The following is a 21,848-nucleotide window of genomic DNA, read 5'->3' as shown; positions in this document are numbered from 1 at the left end:
CGTGGATTTTTCTCCGGGTACTCCAGTTTTCCCCTCCACATTTAGAAACAACATCACGCGTTTAAGAGTATTCTCGGCTGCTATACATGTCCACGTGATAAGCCACTTCGTTGAGATATCATTTGTGGCCAGGTCACTTTTGGGCCTTACCTGGTCAAGTGAAAGTTTTTTTTAAAAGTTGTTTTACGTGTTTAACATTGACTGTGTCCTGCCCCCCAGAGTTTAAGAATGCCCCCTCTCCCCCCTTGACTTGATGTCCGACGTTGCGCTCCATGTGCCGGGAGCTTCTCCGGGGCTTCACTGAGCAGCTCATGTCTCCCTTGATTGTCGGGCCCTGCCGGCTGCTGCCACTGCTGATGTCGCCCGGCCGATGTTGTTCGCTTGCTGCATCTGGGAGGGAACCGTGTACCTGGAGAATGCTCGTCACTTGTTCATACCCCCCGAAAAAAACACACGTCAGAAAGTTTTACAGCGAAACCCTCAAAATCTAACGTGGTTAACAGGGGGCCACCTTAAGTGGCGGATGGACAGGTTTAGAAGGAGGGGTGAGGAAACCAGAAACACCTGCGCCAGTTGCTTGCCAACAACCGCAGAGCTGTTGCCCCTCGGTGCCAATCCCAGTCACCAGTGCCACTCAGAGCCTGCGCCCTCGCTCATCATCACAACACATTCACACGACTCGCTGCAGTGCCGCTCTTCCGTGCCACAAAAATAGAAGATAAACTGGTGAAGGTGGAGCGCTGCAACCGCTTGCCTGACGTGAGCTGTGGATGGGAATCGAACTCAGGGCTCGCTTGGTTCCGAAACGCGGTTCGCTAACACCACCACTCCACACACAAGCACAGAGAAGCTAGCTGTTGGGCTAAGTGCTGTTAGCGAGCACCTATCAAGGCCAGCACGGCACACACCCACACACACTCGCGCACACGCCGACGCGCGCTCACACAAATTGCACCCCAATCACCCGGCGCTGACGAAAAGCAGGTCCCTGCCGCTGTCACCCGATTATTTACCGAGGTGCTGGTCCAGGCAGCGTAAAGAATTCCACCTGGGTCAGGCAGCCGGCCAGCGGGGCCGTGCGCTGTTCCCACAACACGCGCCCCGCCGAGATCAAGCCGGGTTAACGGTCGTCACCGTCCCCCCGTTCAGCGCTTGGGGCCGCCAAGACACATGGGCGCTCACGTTACACCCCCCCCCCCCCCACTAGCCCCCCCCCCCAACCCCACGAGCGCCCCCCCCACCCACCAGCCCACCGCCCCCATGAGTCGAGTCGCGATTCTTCTTCTTCCACGCGAGGATTTGTTGAGACTTCAGACACAGCCGGGACTCGCACGCTGTGGCTCTACAACGCCGACTGGTTGACGCACACCCGCACGCACGCACACCCGCACGCACACCCGCACGCACACCCGCACACACACCCGCACACACACCCGCACACACACCCGCACGCACACCCGCACGCACACCCGCACACACACCCGCACACACACCCGCACACACACCCGCACACCCGCGCGGAGTAACACGTGGACCCTCACCTATTGCACTGCGAACAGCAGCAGCAGCAGGGGGCACAAACACAAACAGGGCATTTCGGCGAAGCTATAAATTTTGATTTGGTCTTCCAAACAATGTTTTAAGCCCTTTAAATGGATATTTTTCCACGCGCACAAATCTCCTTTAAGTTTCAAGTTTTATTGTGTTGTGTGTAAACAAACTGACTGACGAGCATCTTGGCAGCAGCAGCAGCAGCAGCAGCAGCTTGCACGAGGATCGATCAGCTTTGGCTAATGCTTCGCTTCCTTCTCCCGAGCGTCAGATCGGATCGCCGTGGCCTGCTGAGCCATTAATTACGGACTGCGATGGCGTTTAGGACGATACAAGCTTCCTCCTTAACTGTGGCATTGCGTATTATTTCAGGTTGTTGAACATTCCACAGTGACAGTGACGTAAGAGAAGGCTTCTCTGTTTCTACCGTGCCGTAATGTTTTTGTTTGTTTGTTATTCCTGGTAGCATTTTGAGTTTTTTCAATTAAACACAAATAATTTGTGATCTTCATCAGTGTAGCCTCACACACCATGGCTTCCGGATCACTTATCATTACCCCATCATGACTGATGTAATGGTTGACTAGATTATTTTTTCAACACTTTACAGACCAATCTGTTAGTGCAAGCCAAAGTTGAAAACTAGTCACGGATAATTCAAAACGAAAGAAAAATGCAGGAGAACACTATTAACGAGCCGTGCAAACTTGCGCGCATTAACCCGTAACTTAAAAAAAAAAACACTTAGTTGCTCCATAAAATTTTAAATGCAATTGGGAACTTCTCCCACACACCAAATCTTATAGGCCAATATCAACAACTTAGATTCAATCCCGGCTTTGGCAGGTGGCCAATCTAATCCCACCAACAAAGAGGTGACATGACCTCCCATTCATTGCCTATGACCAAATCACCCTGAATTCGCCCAATCTCGTCGGATCTCAGAAGATAAACAGAGTTGAGCCTGGTTAGTACTTGGACGGCGGACTTCCTGAGAATACCAGATGTTTGTCGGCTTTGGGCTGCGAGGTGGCCAGACAATGGCAGGACAGCAATGGATTATTGAATCTAACTGTGTAGAGCTTTTGAGTGTTACATACTTGTATGAGTGTATTTCCTCTCATTAAATCTTGTGCCTCCCCGCAGGCCAAATGATCACTGAAGGAACTGACCAAACATCGCAAAGCAGAACATGAAAGGGTTTTGAAACTGGCAAGGCTTCTCTCTGGGGAAAGGACACATTGTTATTATCAATATGATAATTCAAGCTGTACAAGCGAACTTAACAAGGAATTTCAGCACAAGATATGGCTTTTTCAATTCAATACACCCATTAAAAGACGTAAAAATAATCCGGCACATATAACATCAGAAGAGACATTTATGAATATAGCATCTCAAAACTCACAAACCATGAAAGTTTGCCCGTTTTCTCATTAATAATAGAGAAATTTCAAAATATCACTGTCCTAGTCACAAAGCAAAGTTTGTGGGGAATAACAGCCATTTTCTGTACTTTTGAGGCGTAAGCAATAAGGAAGTAACACTTCCTACCCAGGAACAAAAATATATTTTTTACACTGTGTTATTAGAAATAGCTTCATCAGGCGACAGCCAGAGTTGTGGCTGTCGACTGATGAAGCTAGTTGTAAATACTGGCGAAACGTCGTACTCAGATTGTAAATGTTGTGGCTTGGCTCTCCAACACACTGGTGTGCTGTACTAGTATACTACACTATACACTACACTACTATACACTACACTATACACTACACACTAGTGCTGTACTAGTGACGAATTGGCACGTTCTGTTTACGTGACAACCCTTACTAGTTGGCTGTGTCGGGGTGGTGGTGGGTTTTAACGACACATTTATATATTTACGCGATCTAACCCAAAACACCTCTATTGTGGATGATATTGGTCGTGAAAGCCTACGTGTTAAACATTCTCAAAACAAATGATTTCACGTATTTTTATGGGAAAATTAAATGCAGAAATCTTGTTACAATATTTTTTTTTACAATAGCATTAGTATTTATGTATGTATCATCTATATTTTAATTAATCCCGAGAGGATGTTCAAAGCAGCAAGACATCCATGACAGAAAAAATAGGAAAATGTACACTTTTTATCATTTTAAATTTAAGAAATTAAGCATTGCAGTAAACCATTGGCTCTGTCAGCCTGTACGAGGGGGATGGAAAGGGGTCCATGGATATATCTCGTGAAGAAAGAAAACCATCAACGAAATGTTCGTATAAAGTTGTGTTGCTGTTATGGACTTACCCAAAAGAAAACTAGCCAATATGATCAAAGGGTTGTCCAATAATTTGCCAATAAATCCGGTACTAAAACAGGATCTTGCCTTTCCGGCCAAGGTGGTGACGTCATGGCATTCTGTCGCTTGGAATGTAATGTTATTATCGCCAATTGAATGCTTCCAAAGGCAAACACACATTGAGAAGTGATACAGAAACTATGGATATGTATGATTTTTGTTTTTTGTTTTTAAATATTAGTCATTTGGAGAGAAGAAAAGGATGGGTTACAATCTGGGCCTGAACAGACTCAGAGGGGGTCCATAGCCTGTTGGAGAGTTCCAGGCGACAGGGGCAATTGAGGAGAATGAACAATTCAAATAGTTATGGAATCCAAGGGAAAAAAAGAGCGGACGTTTTTTCGTGTGCAAATGTAAGTTTTGGTACGTGGCGAACGTGTAGACCAGGGACATTTGCAATGCATCCCCGTGGCTTTGCATTGTTCTGCAATCCACATTCACGACGCGAGCCCCTCAATCGCGACCGCTATTGACGACAACGACGCTGACGCCGATGAGAAGTTACAAATTCAAAGCTACATCCCCTCCTCCCATAAAGTCGTTATTTAACAAAAACAAACAGAAAAAAAAACTTCCAACTAACGTTACAAAGCAATTATAAAAAGCTCCGGTACCGGGGGAGGTCTGCGTTGAATTAAGCGTGAGATGTTGTTTTTTTTCTTCTGTGTGTGCATGCGAATAAGGAGGAGGAGGAGTTGGGCTCGCCGTGCCGCGCTGAAGCGACCCGCGCCACGCGCACCGAGGCACCGCAGCCAACCTCCATCGAACGCGTCCAGCTTCCCCAAACAAACGTGCTCCTAATTCCCATTCAATAATCGTTTAAACAGCACATTACAACGTTCAAATTAAAGCCTTCCTTGACTCTCCCCCCACCGCCCCACCACATATTCAAACCTTATGTCGTGGAGCTGTCGAGGTTGGGCTCTGCACGTTTGCATTATCTCGGTCACACGTGTGGCGAGTATTGTTGAAAGGCCTGTATTGGTATCGTGATAATCAATTAAAAAGTGAATTCGTGTAATTTCCTGTAGTTGTCCAGCGATTATACAAAATATATTTCATCCATTGCTGGATGAGTGATCCTCTAATATGCTCGATAATTCATTCATTAAAATGACACATTTGTGAAACATATGACTTCGCAGCGTTGCATTATTTAATTGTAAAACATTTTACACCAAACTGCGATTAAAAGTGTGCTTATTGTACAAAAGTCACGTGAATTCGTTGTTATTGGTCTTGCCCAGTCGAACGCCACACACGGTGATTTGTACGCAATGTTTTGCAACAACTACAAATATTGCCAGCTTCCTATCCCCCCAGCATTGTACTTTTGCACGACACAAACCCCCCCCCCCCTCCTCCATTCTCTGCACCAGGTCTCCTCCCTCGTCGACGAGACGCGCTTCAATGGGCTCTCCCACCTGGCACAAATCAGTGCCGTTCCTTCATTAAAACCACGTGCAGAGCCATTCAGAGAATGTGACTCTTTTTTCTGCAATGGAGACCTGGGTCTAATACAATACGAAAGTAAAATACAATTTGCATGTGGATACGGTTCGGGAAAAAAAAAACATTCACACGCAACTCTTACAATTATAACCGTGATAAAGCAAAGCGCATTTAAATACGTGCACATCTGCACTGCGCCAGATTTAGGGTAACTCTGCCCCAGGGACACCAGAGCAGGAGAGAGCCCCCACCCGCTCCTCTTCCCCCCTTTCCTAACAACAACAACAACAGCGGCCACCACTCGCCGCCAAGAATCGGTGACGTCACCACAGCGCTTGTGCCAGGCTAGGTGCACTTTACACACAGCAAAAACAAAGAACCCCCGTATCTCTTTATCAGACTGTTGGGGTAAGTGCTGTTGGCGAGCGCCTATGAAGGCCGGCACGGCACACGAGGGGGTGGGCAAGTGGCAAGCACCACGCCCGGCTGCCTTTGTCTCCCTAGTGGCGATGTTTACACACCGCATCAGGTACTACTTTGAGGCTAAGTCGACCTAGGGGAGGCCCAGGACCGGTTCAGATAATCGTCACTGGCGGTGTTGGCCGTGAGAGAGAATCCAACTCGGGTGGCCGGGTTCGTAGCGCACCGCTTTCCATATACACACACACACAAACAACATTCCCAAACATCGCGAACTGGAAGCACTCCGATCCAGGTACAGTCATATAGTTCATATTGCTCGTATTAAAATTAATATATAAACAGTCCGACTTTATTTAGTTAAAGTAATGTGTTTTTTCCTTCCGTGGACCCTTCTGGAATTTTGGTTCCTGGACAGATGTTACCACCTTACAGCGGTCAATCTCTTATCAGTGCCGACCTCATTACAGACCAACTCAAATCTTATTGGTCACCCCGTGCCCCTTATACATCTCAACGTTCACCCTGTAAAATCCCATCGCAAGGGAGAAACACAAATAGACACAACACAATTTTTCCCGTATTGAAACGGCTGTACGCCGCGTGGACCTGAAAACTCAACTTCCCAGCACAGGAAGACGGGGTAGACCGTGTGGGTTGACGGCTAAGCCGCCTGCACGCGCAGCCCCGCATCAGCACCACACTCACCGTGCTGCACGTTGACCGTCGTGTAATCACACTGCAGCAGAATTTAATTCTAGATTTGAAGCTTTCGTGACTGCAAGGATTCATATTCTTAGGTTTTTTCGGTAAAGTCACGTAGGTAAAAAATTAAAATTAATAAAAGTAAAATAAAATAAAAAATAAAATACAAATCGCGACGTTTCGGAGGCAACACAAGCTTCCGTCTTCAGGTGGAACCGTCACAGCACGACAGCTGTATCACTTGATACAGCTATCATGCTGTGACGGTGCTGTGACGGTTCCACCTGAAGACGGAAGCTTGTGTTGCCTCCGAAATGTCGTGATTTTTTTTCGATTTAAAGCTTTCGTGACTGCAGGGATTCATCTTCTTGGTTCTTTTGGTAAAGTCACGTAGAAGGGAAGTAATAAAATAATAAAAATAAAACTAAAACATAATATTTTATTATGTTTTATTTTAATTATTTTATTACTTCTCTTCGTCGTGATTTTTATTTTATTTTTTATTTTTTACCTACGTGATTTTACCGAAAAAACCTAAGAATACACTGCAGAATCTCGGTGATCTCGCTGCAACGGAATCACACACAAGATCAACGCGAGCGTATTAGAAGACGTGGGCTGGCGATGCAACGCGCTGCGCTCGTTTGTGCCATTGTAGCAACAAGCTGCACATCTAGAACAAGCTGCTATTTTTCGGAACACTCAGAAGCTACTGTATGTGCGTAATGTTGCGATAGGCGAATTATGTGTCCCCCATTGTTGTTATTCCCTTGTCGTGGAGATGATGTACCTGGTGGTCCAGCACCAGAATTTCAGCTCCAAAACGGCGCATTGCAGATGCACTGCTTAGCGGATTTTGCTTCAATACGGATCACGATATGAAGTGAGGAGGCAATTAAAATATTGACCCACAGCAAGGCAGCGCGTTGTGTGAGCTGTTGGTGTCTCTGCCAATTGCCTGGCTTAGAAAGCCTTTGAGATCGGAGAGCAGAGACTCCCAATGCAGATGATCTCATCACCTGTGCAGCATAACTTTGCTTTCTTCCACATTTTATTCCACATTTTCCCAGGGTCGTCGTAGTGTTTGCGGTCAGCTGTTCAGGAAAACATTCCAGTCTTCCAGGGATATTAAAAAGTCCCGGATTTTGGCAGTTGCGTCATTGTGCACAACTCACTCAAGACTACGTTCACGTGTATTTCTCACATCCAAAATTGAAATATGTTTTGCCATGTCCCGGTTTCTCATACCACGGAGTTGGCAACCTTAAGCATACCTCAAGCCGCACGTTTGTTTTACTCCCTGCTTTGAAGGCGATTCTTTTGAAGGCCCGTGACTGTACGGCATTTTCAGAATTCTGGGAACTGCCTGATGATGCCGGTTGCAACTATCAGCGAAACGTCGTATCCAATTGTCGAACGTGTGAATTGCTCTCCCAGCGCATTGGTGTACTTCATCAGCAATGCATTGGCACGTTTGTTCACGCGACTGTATCAATTGCCTGCGTTGGGTGCAGGAGGGTTTAGGAGGCACACTTTACTCGCGTGATCTGATCGAACAGTCAAGTAGGAATCGCTTCAGACGACTTACTGTATTCAACCGGCTGATACAATGACGCACCGATGTGCGCACGTGCGTTTTCAGAACAATTCCACGCACCGTAGCTACTCGATCTCAATGTGTTATTAGTACCACTGCGCTCCATACATCTTAATGAAGGCATCAACCCAAACACGCCGCGCACAGGCCCTGGTTGTTTTACACAATCCTCTCATGGATTGTTATTTTGTGTGTGTGTGCAAGCGTTGGTTACGTGGCACACCGAGAGCCTGGTTTGTTTTAGAACGGTCAGTACGACGTGAATAGCCCCGTGCCGTCTCGGTTGTATTCCGCAAGCAGCGTCGAGCGCCGTCCACGTTTACCCGCAGTGCCGAGTAAGTTATTTAAAGTGCTGTGTTCGATTCCCCTAACGATTATCGGTTGGAGTACTCGATCTACGACTACAATACGAAACACATGAAGGCTGTTGTGGCGAAACAAAAATGACTCACTAGTTGGCAACTGCACCGCTGTATAGGAGAGATGTTGGGCGGGCATGGTGATGTCTTCAACCTTCCAAGAAAAAAACCGAGTCGATTACAATGTGTAGTTGATTAAACGACTAATCGTTCCCGGCTCCAATGTCCCTGTGTGAGTCCCAGGCTGCGGTAGACAACGCGATTCGAATAGTCAACACTGAAGCGAGCGTCACAAACGCCATTCGTTGTAGGCTTGCAGATTCACCTACCTGCGATGATGACACAGACATACAGGACACGTCCAGGGGCTTAATGTCAGCCGGAGCTGTCCAGCGCTGAGCTCTGAAAATCAATGATTTCTCCTGCCGGCACACCACATTCATGACAATTCTCCAGCTATGGATTGTGGCCATGTATTAATCATCACGAGACGCCTTCCGTTCTACCTGGGAGTTCGTGGTACAACGAAGCAGAGAGCCCAGCTTGGCAAGCTTATCAGAATCAGAAGATTGATTTTATACTGGAACAATCCGGTGAGCTATAAAGCTCTTTTTCACAGATCTCCAGTAGGGGCGGGTAGGAGTATCACAACAGCAAACGCGCAGGATGTCATGAGAGCACACGGACGGGCTTTTTTGAAATGAGCAGGATTGTGCATTGACTGAAGCCTGTCGATGGAGTTGCGTTGACGCAAGTGCTACGCGCAGACGTCGAGTGAAGGTGTCTCCTCTTCCACGAGGTGCCCTCGCTGTCGGCCACAGTCCAGCCGTCACGAGGCCCGCGTCTGGAGGGCGTCCCGAAACGTTGGCAGCGTTCGACTTGAGTTCTGGATGCGTTGTGTGGGCAACGTGAGTTGTCCCGAACGATACAAACCAATGACCTCTACGCACTCAACAACACTGCCTTATAATCGGAAACGTCGAAAACAGTGACCCTTCGTAGTACTTCAAGAAGGACCATTGCGCGATGAAGAATGGCCAAAACTTTGCAGATTACATATTTGTATCTTAAGGCCAAAGGTGTTGTTGACGAATGCGTTTGTTTTGTGTGTGTGACCACAAACGCATTAGCTGCGTTGTCAAATAATTTATATAAATAACTAGAATCTATTTTGCTGCATAGCACCTCTTCGCACAAGCAGTACACGTAAGACATTCACGTATTAAAATAAACATATTAAGTTAAAGAATACTAATTTACTGGCCCTTTTCAATCCACTGCTGGATGAACGCGACGACATGTCGATCGATCATGGGTATTGTTTGACCATACTTCACCACGCTGGTACGTGCGGGTTAATGATGTGGACACGACTACTGGGATCGGTTCAGACGTCTCCCGCCACCGGGTTCCCAGCGCAGTGCGCTAACCGCTGCGCCACCGCTCCCCAAACAACCACAGTCTATCGTCTGGGCCTCATTTGTTGTGAAGTATAGGTTCGAAGCTTACAACTTTCCTTTATTTGTTTTATTACACAAGTACTGTATGTTGTGTTGATATGCATTGTGCTTGTAGAGGAGTAACATTATTTAAGCAGCTTACATTTGCATGGCTGTTGTATGTGTGTGTGCAACTCCTGTGCTTCAACACACCCACACACACTCACACACACCACACACCCACCCACACACCCACACACATTCACGCCCACTCACGCACACCCACACACTCACGCACACTCACATCCCCCACACACACTCACGCACACCCACACACTCACACACGCTCACGCACACACCCACACACTCACGCACACCCACACACTGACGCACCCCCACACACTCACGCACACCCACGCACCGACGCGCGTTATCTGCTGCTGCTGCGTTGGCGGTGGTGCAGACAGCACAAATAACAAGCAACAAAACCCCTCAATACATTCGTCAATAATACTGCCTTAAAAGTATAAATATATATTAAGTGACATTCCGTGCGCTTGTCCTTCTTGATAGCTCGGAGAAGAGCCATTGACCGAAACGTCGCCTCATATATACTTTTCGATTCAAGGCAGTGTTAGTGACTCATGCGTTGCGTTGTGTATTATACACACACAACAGGCCTGTTCCGGGTAATCCGTGACATGTGGTGCACGATGTTTTATTGTTTTTTACTCCGCAATTAAAGGCACAGAATGGTGTTGCCTCGAGTTGTCTCGACGTCTGTGCATGGAGCCTCTGGCAGGCAGCGCGCGAGCGCAGCGCCGGACGGGAGCCAGCGTCCACGGTGGCTGTGGAACACGCCATTCATCGTGACATTGCGTTGACACTTGTGCATGGGCACAGATAACAAAACCTCAACACACTCGTGAACATTCGTTTGATGTGCTATGAAGAAGAGCCATTGCCCCAAATCCGTTGCCTATGATATACGTTTCCTTTCATGGCAGTGTCATCGACGAGCGTGGCGAGTTTCATTGTTCACTGGCGATGGTGCACAAGCACAACTTACCAGCAGCACCAACTCATTTGCGTGTCTCTTCTCCATGGCCCATTCTCTTCCCCTTCCCTACCCTCGGCCCTCCACTCCTTCCCGTCCCTCCCCTCTAATTTAGTGATCCCTAAGTATCCTCTGTTGCTGTTATTCGTTTCAAAATCTTTGCACGCTCCTGCCATCTAAATCATCGTATGATGCCACCGTTTTTTTCTCTTTCTAAATTACGTCAAGCGCCTTGAGTGAAGGCACTCTATGAATATAAATTTGATGAGTTACATTCCTCAAAGGCACTGTCCTAGAATATACATATAATTGGCAACGTTTCGGACATTTGCCGGTCTTCAAATGACATTTCTTCCACGTGTGATGCACGCACACTGTGAGGATGTACGATTACCCTCCCTCGTACTCGCGCGTTGTTTGTGCTCCTTGTGCTCCTGTAGTGTGCGTTGCCTTCGTCATACTGACCACGTGGAGCCGACAGGGTGTGTGTAGTGTCCGGGAACCTTGTGGAGGCATTCCTCTCATTGTTGATTCAGAAATACACCTCCACGTGACCCGAGCTATGTGGCTGCGTAGGCAAACGCACGCGTGCGAATGTGAACTGATTTCACGAATGAACTCTTAAGGTACTTATACAAGTGATAACTACTTCCGATGAATGGAGAACATAAAAAATCAGCCATGGTCAATCCACTGCTGGATAAAGGTCACCCCATGCCACCGCCATATCCTGTGCGCCTGCGATGTAATTATCCATGTAGCACATGAGCTGATTTGATTACTCCATCTCATCGGTGGATTCCCTTTTGGATGTGTGACGCCCGTTGGCTTGACAGTCCATCATTATTCTTGACCATCTGCCACTGTCCCTTTTAAGGACGATTCCTGCCTAAGTCCATTTACTTTTCTGAAAGAGAAACGTACTTTTCACTGGCACCAGTAACATTTAACATTAGACTGATTAGAGAGAAGAGCAGGCCAACTTTGAATGTTGATTCTTCCAACGACTTTGACACTAAACTACTAAACTATTTTTTATTTTACCAGGTAAGGCCCACTGAGTCAATAGCTATTTTTTAGAAGTGACCTGGCCACAAATTATAGCTCAACGATGTGGCTTATCAAGTGGAAAGTTATAGCAGCCAAATATTCTAATTATGGAGTACAATAATGTTTGACAGTTCTTTCGTATTTTTTTTAGCAATCTTGATCAATTTCTTGGTTGCACAAGCAAATACCTGAAGTGTTAAAGTAAAAAAGAGCGGTTCAGGTACAGGAATGTTTAACAGTCGTATTATCAGTGTGGGGGGGGGGGGGCATTACATGAGAGGATTTGAAGCTGACTATTTACACGAGAAGTTTAGTGGCAGAGGCTTTCCATTAGCGGTCCAGCTTTGAGTCAATTAGCCAGGGTAAGTGTCAGTGTCCACATGATTAAGAATGCAGGGTTTTACATGACGTGGGGGAGATTTGTGCTGAACAAGTAAGGGAAGGCGTAAGCCAGGATTGGGACAATGTCATTTAAACCCAAAATACACTCCTCGTTTCAACGGGCTCTTATCTGGTCAGAAGTAAATGTCACCTCTCGAAGGACAAAGGTGGAGCACTGCAATTGCTTGCTCACGCCACTGCTGTCAGAAGAGCCTGCACACTAGATTGGAGCTGAAAGGGGCCCATCGAGTGTATCTTGGCCCACTTCTCAACGTTGGCCAGACGTCCTGGAAGTGGTGGGAATACCCACACTTTACCCCACCACACGTGACCTGTGGCTCGACTAATTTGCGTTGTCCGAGCCGTCTTATACTCGTCAACCACGCCAGCTATGGAGAATTGAACACGAAAGGCAGTTATACAAATGTTTGAATTGAGACCCGTGTTAACACAATTTGGGGTTTATTAAAAAACAACAACTGAGCAGAGAGAATTGTAAGTGTTAAACGACTCTCACACTTCACTGTGGCCACCATGTAGGGCAATGCGAACTAGATTTAGTTTGAATATTAATTTTGTCTCAATATGCTATAAATATATAAATATTTCTGCCCTGCATAGCAACTTGAGATGCTGAGTGTTAGATAAAGGTGGTTAAGGTGCATCCCTGCAATGTCTTGCTCACAGTACTGCTGGGCGAATGGTCTCGATTAGAGGCAGCTTTAGAGCAGTTGGTTCCCAACCTTCCTGCACTCACGGACCCCACAGTGAACCCTCAACAAATACATCCGCAGACCAGCACGCAGTCAAATATCTGGCATTTTGCGAAAAATAAAAGCGTCTGCGACGGTTCTGCAGACCACTTCCCATGGCCACCAGCGGCCCACGGCCCACGTGTTGGAAGCCACCGATCTAGAGGCTACCTTGGCCTACTCTTCCACGCTGGCCAGACGCCTTCGAAGAGGTGGGTGTCCCCACACTTGACGCCACTACAGGCGGCCTGCTTATCGACGAACTGTGGCATTCCCATGTATATAATGCCGGGGGGAAATAAGAAAGTGGATGTAAGAAACTGGCACCATTACTTAAACTGCCATGCCCGGAGATTGAATTGTACCGGCGACCTCTAGATAGCAAGCTCATTGTGCTTAGCACTACTCCATGGCGGCATCCATCGTATTATTGTATTACTCACTGTAAAACTCCCTATGATTGATATTACTCGTATACAGTTTGGTACTTTAATAGCTGCATGTGTTCACTCCAGTATTAACTACACGACTCGTGGAAGTTCGACAGCTCATTGGCAGTGGGCAGTTGAAACAGTCTCTGTCATTGCACGGAGCCAGTCTGTGGACTGGAATAGCAGCTTTTGAAGCCACAGGCACACAGGGCAGCCAGCAAGCAATAGAATAGCCCATTCAATAAAAATCAAAGCCTGGCTATTGCGCTAGCTCGGCAAAAATGATGTTACTCTGGGAAGTTAGTGTAGGTCTCTTAAAATAAATAACGGGAGAGTCAACGCATGTCTTGACATTAAATTAAACGAAAAAATAGTAAGTCATTATGGCTCCATGAATCATGTCTCCACACGTGTGCCACGCTTCCCTTTATTAATGGGAGTGTTTCACTGTTGTGTTTAATATGATGTGAAGTCGAAGAAGAACAACCCCCCACACCGCTTCGCTTGTGCGGGCGCGACGTGATACAGCTGGAGAGCTTCCCCCATGTCACGAAGAGGTTTGCGTTCGAGCCGCCTTCACGAACGTTTGTCGCGAGCTACCAGAATTGTGCATCTTCACTTCTACCGAAGAGCGCCTCGCCCCGAGTAACTGGAATGATTTAAGTTCGTCGGGCAATGCGTACACATGCCGACAGTCCTATGCGCACGTGACGAACAGTCGAAATGTTTTGAGAAGTGGGTTATTAATAGGTGCTCACGTTCAATGCTTCTAGTCACCGCTTACATTAATCCACTTGTAGGACCATGTTAGCGCAACTGCGTTTTAGGTACTACGTTCTCAAAACACACTCACTGTGCACTGTGTGTAAAAACCCGGTATACATATGTATATATGTATCCCGTATAAAGCTTGGAAGGACTGCACGCAGTAGCAATGCTTGCACTTTTCCAAATGCACAGTCGCTCGCAGTCCCTTCACAACCACCTCATTCCTCTCCTGTCAGGTTGCACGCATTGTGACGTTTTGTAAAATGAAATTTACAAAATTTTGTTAGGAAAAAGGAGCGCCAGCAATCACGTCCGAAGGCAGATGTTTGTTTTCTAATCAAACTGTATTGTTCTCGGTCCTTGGAAATGTCAAATGACGTTCAGAAGAATGGAAACACCGCACACTGTAAGTACTCCGTGCAATCGCAGCAAGCCACTTGCTGGTGCTTACATCATATAAATTAAGGGCAAAGAAGCAGGGATCACGAAGGAAGCGGCACATTAGTCAGCCTGTCGCGGTGGCCCCTCCACGCGCTATTTACACAAACATTTACGCCGTCCAGAAGAGTTTTGAATACCTTTTTCATATATAGATTACTTAAATACAGTAGGACTAAACCATAGCTTACGGGCATACATCACGTGTTCAGGCCGCGTTTTTCGTTTCCTCTTTAAACATGTACTATAAATACAAACGTCTATTTTCTAAGCATCGATTATAACAATAATAAATATTCAAAGTTATTGTATAACAATTTAGCTATTTACAACTCAGCTCTCTCTCTCTTTTTTACATTAGCTGTACAGGTTTAATAACAAATCCGCTGATACGTTCACTATCAACATATTTGTCTTTCGGCTTTCAACAGTAGACACAGACAATAACATATATTCTATATATATATTTGCTTTCCATGATCCGACACTGTTTATGAGAAATTAGTACAGTCCACCTTGGAACAAGGCCACAGATGAGAAGTTATTGCCAATTGAATGGCTTTTCCTGTTGACATTTTATAGAGACATGCAGCTACAATTCGTGGTATCGTAGTTGCTTTTTAGGATTCTTTCAAGCACCGATATGCATGGGAGAATACCCTTTTGTGCTTTTCGTACGCGGTGCTACCGCAGACAGGGAAACACTGCCACTTTGTGATGAAACAGCTCTTAAGGTCTATATATTATCATATTTATATATGTGCAATTTTTTATTGTATGTGGATGTCGTACACGCATCCGTACGTAAACCTCGCGCTTCGTGCGTGCGTACGCGCGCTTCGTGCGTGCGTACGCGCGCCACACGTGGACAGGTCGGCACGTACCACACCCTGTCTGCTCCGGGCCGGAGCTAACCGGTGCGGTCGGCACCTATTGACACCAGTTTCCCGCTCCCGAACCGGCGATTGTGTGCACACACACACACACCGTCCGTAAAAGCCCCACGGCTGGCGCGGAGGGCAAAGGCACTTGAACAGAGAAGAAAGTTCTTCCACCGGCGACGACGGCCGCTTGTAGAGTCGGCGTGGCACACGCTAGCGGCACCCGCAGCCCTCCACCACCATGTCCTGGTAGTTCTTGAGCACCACCTTCTCGTACTCGTCCAGGTAGAGCAGCGCGATCGGCGTGAGCTCCGTGGGGATGCAGCACGCGCGCGGCACCTCCGGGTTCACCGAGTTGACGAGCGTCTGCACGATCGCGTGGTTCGTGGAGTTGAGGTGCTGCGGCAGCGGGAAGTGGCACTCGCCCTGGCAGAAAAAGGCGTTGTATCCCGGCGGCGCGACGATCCAGTCGTTCCAGCCCACGTCGCTGAAGTCCACGTACAGAGGGTAGCGGGCGCACTGCCCGCGACCCCTGCGGCCTCCCTTGTTGGGCCGCGAGTTGCGCTTGGGGCGCGGCCTCAGCAGCGTCCCCTCGTCCCTCGTTTTCCCGTCGTGGCCGAACGTCACCAGCAGAGGCCTGAGCTGCGGCCAGCCCTCCCCTCCGTCGCCCCCTTCGCCCGCGCCGTCCCGGGCGGCCGCCGCCACCGCCTCGGCGTGCAGCGACCTGCCGATGCGCACGTGCCGCCTCTTCTCGGGCGTGCCGCCGTCGAGGTGATGCACCTCGACGAGCAGGCCGTGGTTGGGCGCTCTCGCGGCGGCCCAGCGCACGGCGGCGGGGCTCACGTCAAAGCGCTCCCACTCGCTGCGGCCCGAGTGCACCACCCGCGTGTCCAGGAGGCGGGCGATGGGCGTCCCGTCGGCGGCCGCGGGCCGCAGCACCTCGTACACGTTGATGCGGTGGAGGGCGGCGCGCGCGGGGCCACTCAGGCGCTCGCGGTAGACGTGCAGCTCCGCCGAGGTGATCACCTCGCCGTCGGGGATGCTGCTTACGTTGAACAGCAGCCGCCGTGCCGTGCTATCGCCCGAGTCGGCTGGCACGTGCTCCGCGGACTCTGCCGGTGGGGGTCACGGCACGAGCAAGGTGTCACTGACAACGTCTCGCAGTGGCGTTCGCCCAGCGGAGATTTAGTCACGCCGCGTTTACGAGTTAATATCTATGGGCCTTTTCATTCATGGCGAGGTGCATTTAAAGAGCTCGGAGGCCACCGCTGGGCAGGAACAGGCAAGGGAAGGGAGGAATGGAAGAACATGGTGTTTGACTAGAAGATACAGGCTGAGAACAACAACAACAGCATCAAGGGCCCGGTTTGTTTGGAGGGCATTTCCCGTTGATATTTAGCAGATGATTAACACATTCCTGTGATTTCTGCAGATACTTGCTATTTTCACATCAAATATTATCAGAAACTGCCTTCCTGCCAATGTTTCAGTCAGGACCCATAAATATTGTTACGTTCATACACGAGAAGCAAGCGAGACAAATGATTGTAAAATTAGAAAAAAATATAAATCTGGTTGTGCAATTATTCAAGCCCAGGAAGGTTACTGCTAAAATAGACTTCTGGCCTCTATATCTGCTCATGAACATACTTTTACTAAAAAGAGCACAACTTGAGAAACTAGGAGCATTAAACATCCCAAAAACAATTATTGAAAACATTTAAGGAAGGAAACTATCGTTTTAAAGTAGTTTTATTTTTCCAGACTTGGTACAAAATGTATAAACTGCACAATGATAAATCAAAGACAAGATACGAAATAAAATTAGCCACGCGATATTATTATTTTTGGGTGCAGTGTAATGTCATTGTAAGAATGTATGGACTATATTGCACACTACAAATTAAAACATGAAGACAATGTTATTCTCATCAGGCCCCATGGTGTAGAGTGCAGTCTCTCTCTCTCTCTGTGTATGAGCTGCACAGAAATCTTGCCGATCATATCTTTTTTTCCTTGACGTTTTTTTGTTTTGTTTTTACAATCAATGCTTTTACAAATCTGCAGTATTCCATCTCATGCATAATTGGACGAAATGAGATGTGGAAAACAGCACTGCATGTGTACACGTACGTGCACAGAGATAGACGGACGTGTATACATATTTGTGTAAATACATATGAATGCATCATAATGTATATATACAAACATACCTTATCACAGAAAAAAAACTATATCGTAGGTTATTTTTTTCGGCAAAGGCCCTTATTCAGACGATAGAGAGCAGATGTTCTCATACCAATGCCCTCACATGAATACTGTTGAGGTGCAAGGTTCTGTCCTGTCGTGTTGAAGGCGCAGCGTGTCGCTTTGTGTGCATGTTCGTTCATCGTGTCGGTTCAAAAGTCCTACGGCTCAGGTGAGGAATTGTAAGAGGAAACTTTTTCATTGGTTATGCGAAAATAAAGCAAGATTGTTTCTGTCACTGAGAGGTTTGAAAGTACTAAGGCGTGCATTCCCACTGGTATAAACATCTAATTTAAAATGTGAAATCCAACACAGGAAACTTATCGGTGACCCACGTTAATTGGAACTCACGATCTTCGCAATTGCGTACATTTTCCGAAGAAGCAGCAGGGACATTTCCAGACTGACGGTCAACCATTTGAATGCTGCTCACTTACAAGACCGAAAATCACTTTGGCAAGCCCACTTCGATCCGTGCGCCCGCCCGCTCCGACCGAACACAGAGCGAGCGCCGTGGCTCTCAGCTGCGGCTCACCGTCGTGGTGGAAGCTGCGCACGGTGTCCGCCTGGCTCGCGGGCCGCGCCACCAAACGGTCCAGGGGCCGTGCCACGTCGCGGGGGGCCCCGCTGTGGGCCCCGTGCAGGGCCCGGTACAGCTGCAGCATGTACGGTGGCACCACGGCGCCGGGTCCCGGGCGCGGCCGCCTCTGCAGACCGAACATGCCGAGCAGTTGGCCCTCGACGTGCCGCGTGAGGAGGCCGTGCGGCGGCGGCGTGGCGCGCCCTCGAGCCGGCGCGTCGCCGTCATCGCTCGCGGCGCCCGGAGGCGGCGGCGGCGACCTCCTGCCGCTTTCGCTCTCGGCCGGGAAGCAAAGGGCTACGAGCAGAAGCATCAGCAGCGGCCTACCAGGCGGCATCGTGGGCTTTCTGCGGGGCAGAAGAGAGGACATTCATGCCACGGTTGTATGTTGTTTGTCGCGCTCGTTGAGGGCGGTTCTCAGAGGCCCAGAAATGTCAAGCGGCCAGCGACGGTAAGCACTGTTGAAGGCGCAGCAGATAAGGGCTGAAACATTTCTCGAATTGCGCAAGGTTAGCGAAATCTCAGACGATGCGTGGGCATTCCAAAGTGGAGCTGTGAGAGGAAAGGAGCAAAGTTTTGACCTGCGGTGTGGTTCGTCTCTCTGGGTGTCAGACTCTGTTGGACATTTCTTCTCTCATTATTATTAGTTACCATTTCACAATATTGCTCCACCACCACCAGCACCACCACCAGCACCACCACCAGCTACCAGCACCACCACCACCACCAGCACCACCACCACCACTACCAGCACCACCACCACCACTACCACCACCACCACCAGCACCACTACCACCACCAGCACCACGACCACCACCACCACCAACACCACTACCACCACCACCACCACTACCACCACTACCACCACCACCACTACCACCACTACCACCACCACTACCACCACTACCACTACCACCACCAAGCACCATCCACCAGTCCACTGCGACCACCCACAACCCAACAGAGTTCGACTCCCGTGTTCTCTCAACGGGTGGGTTCCAGGAATGGGGGGGGGTCTGATTTTAATTACAGACTTCCATCCCTGTTTACCTGACCGATAAACCACAATGCCTTGGGATTAGAAACTGAGGGAAGACAGAAGGGCGGGAAAAATAGAAAAAAGCATCCTTAATTTAAATTACATTTGCCTCTCTGCCTGCCACCCCACCCCGTATTTGCATTACAACCATCAGCTACAGAAAACTCCAAATTGGCACACGTTTCAATGGGTTTCTGCAGTGTCGTGGATCTTTACCCCCTCCCCCCACACACCACGAAGCTAAGCACAAGATTAGCGGCCGGCCACAAACAAATGAATGTGCACAATACCCAAGTGTACTTGAGTCTGTTAATAAGCGCTACACATGCCAACTTGAGGCCTGAATAAGTCACTCTTAAAGACCACTTTGCATGGCACAGGATGTAAAGGTGCCTTCTTCCTTCTATAAGGCCCCCCTAGCCCACATTGTTGTTATATAAAGCACATTCACAACAGTGACCTGTGTGTGTGTGTTTCTGATAATTACCCCGTGCTACACAAAACCCACTTCACACGAGTGTTCGTATAGTATGACAAGCTAAACAAGGAGCTTTCTCCCCGCCCCCACCTCCGTTCTATTATCCTCGGCTCTCTTTAAAGAGTCACCGCCGTGGTCATTTCCAACAATGCTCTCAGTCACTTTCCGAACGGAACTCGCTCGGCCGAGTTGGGCTCGGTGGAGGTGCCGTCCCAACGCACGCGCATGAAGCAGCAGCAGCAGGAGCAGCAGCAGAGGCACAGCGGGGGGCGACATGGGGAGCATGAGCAGAGCACAGAGAGATGAGAACGCAAGGGTTGTACTCACTGATAGTACGCATGCAAGTCGGCCAATATAGTCCATGGTTCTGCGGCAGCTTAGGTGAGGCTGTTTTTGCCGTAAGCACTCACAGCGGTTGCCATTGCAAACCTGCCCGGTGGGAACGTCTCCTGCGTTTATATAGCAGGGCGGGGGAGGTAGGGGATGAGAGCGCGGAGAGTAGGAGGAGTTGTCGAGGTTGGAGAGGAGGAAGGGGTGTGGGGGTAACGTTGGGGATGGGGACATGGGTTGTTTTGTGGGGGTTGTGGAGGATGGGGGGGGCGCTGGCTCCGTTTGAATCGGGGAGTCCGTCCGCCCTCGATTCGGCGTCGCGTGCTAAGATGGTGGTGGGACTCGAGTGGCATCTTCCTCGATCAGGTCCCACGCGCAGCCCTGGAGTATTCGCACGCACGTGCGGTTCGAGAGGAACACCCCGAGCCATTCAGCACCAGGGAAAAGGTGAATATGACCACGGAGAACGAACTCCCAGAAATGCATCATCGCCGTCCCGATCGGCAGAGTGTTTACGAGAGAAATCTTAAACGATGTTGACGCCGCCCTGTTGTGTTTCTGTCACTGCCCTCGTGCTGAAACGAACTCACGTGACATTGTTACCCTTTTGCCCAAACGCCGCGACCTTTGACACGATTATCTTGATGCATTCCATCACGTATTTCATTTTTTTATAAAGTGTGCTCCCCATACGTTCATTTGCCTCCGAACCAAGTCTTAAACGACCGCGGCACTCGTTCTGCCCACCTGAGCCCCACGCTACGAAGCGCCTTCCCCCGCAGGCGGGTTTCTTCCCACCCCCCACTCCCACCGCGAAAAGATAGCAGCAAGCATCTTTTAGTTTCAGATAAATATCTTCGTCTTAATCAAACCTCGCTCAGCACAAACGCGCACCGCGCAGGTACAGGATGAAAACAACCCAAAGCGACACGTCAAACATGTGACCCGGATTCTCATTGTAAACCCATTTTAACGCTCTCCGTAAGGAGTGATATACCCATGCGACAGAATAGTTATGTGCAGGCTGGACACAAACAAGATTTATACTAAAACACGCAAAAGACCTACCGGCCACAAACGCGCCATTCGCTGTCTAGAAGTCACCTTGTGCGCGTGTTATTAGTCTGGGTTTCTCTCTCTCTCTGCCTGCAGGCCGAGCGCAAGGTATGTGTCTGTGATCCCGTAACTCTCAACCTCAGGGCAAAATTGTTTGCCCAAAGCAAATAATTAACGGTCAGCACACTGACCACTGCTATGTCTCTGGGACGCACTAAGCTGAGTGAGGACAATTACAAGGTGCCTGCTCAATGCTCAGGTCTTGGGGCAGCGTGCGTCAAACGGCGCAGAGGAGGCTCAGCGCCACACGGCGACACGGGCAGCGGGACACGTGAATGTTCGTAGAGGCAACGTGGTCACGCCAAACGAAGCGCCATTATTGATGCGTCCAGTGGAACTTCTCTTATCCACAATGATGTGGGGGGTGAACGACGCCGAGCCAATTGTCTGCGGTGTCACCCGGCGTGTTCACTCCAATTATCTGCAGAAAAATAA

The 21,848-nt window shown here is 48.7% G+C and overlaps 1 protein-coding gene across 1 annotated transcript; it reads right to left on the bottom strand.

Annotated features, from left to right (window-relative positions):
• Positions 1 to 14,629: 14,629 nt before the first annotated feature.
• Positions 14,630 to 20,416, bottom strand: LOC133342428 (bone morphogenetic protein 2-like). Its single transcript, XM_061551609.1, has 3 exons — positions 20,295 to 20,416; positions 18,406 to 18,797; positions 14,630 to 16,735 (listed from the first exon to the last, which is right to left on the bottom strand). The coding sequence occupies exons 2-3, from the start codon at positions 18,785 to 18,787 to the stop codon at positions 15,837 to 15,839; spliced, it is 1,281 nt and encodes a 426-aa protein (XP_061407593.1). The 5' UTR covers positions 18,788 to 18,797; positions 20,295 to 20,416; the 3' UTR covers positions 14,630 to 15,836.
• Between the last annotated feature and the right edge of the window lie 1,432 nt (positions 20,417 to 21,848).

Source organism: Lethenteron reissneri, chromosome 14 (genome assembly GCF_015708825.2).
Source record: "Lethenteron reissneri isolate LAM-NWPU_2019-01 chromosome 14, ASM1570882v1, whole genome shotgun sequence".
Lineage (NCBI taxonomy): Eukaryota > Metazoa > Chordata > Hyperoartia > Petromyzontiformes > Petromyzontidae > Lethenteron > Lethenteron reissneri.
Note: the sequence above shows the minus strand (reverse complement) of the source record. Positions and strands in the feature narration are given on the sequence as shown.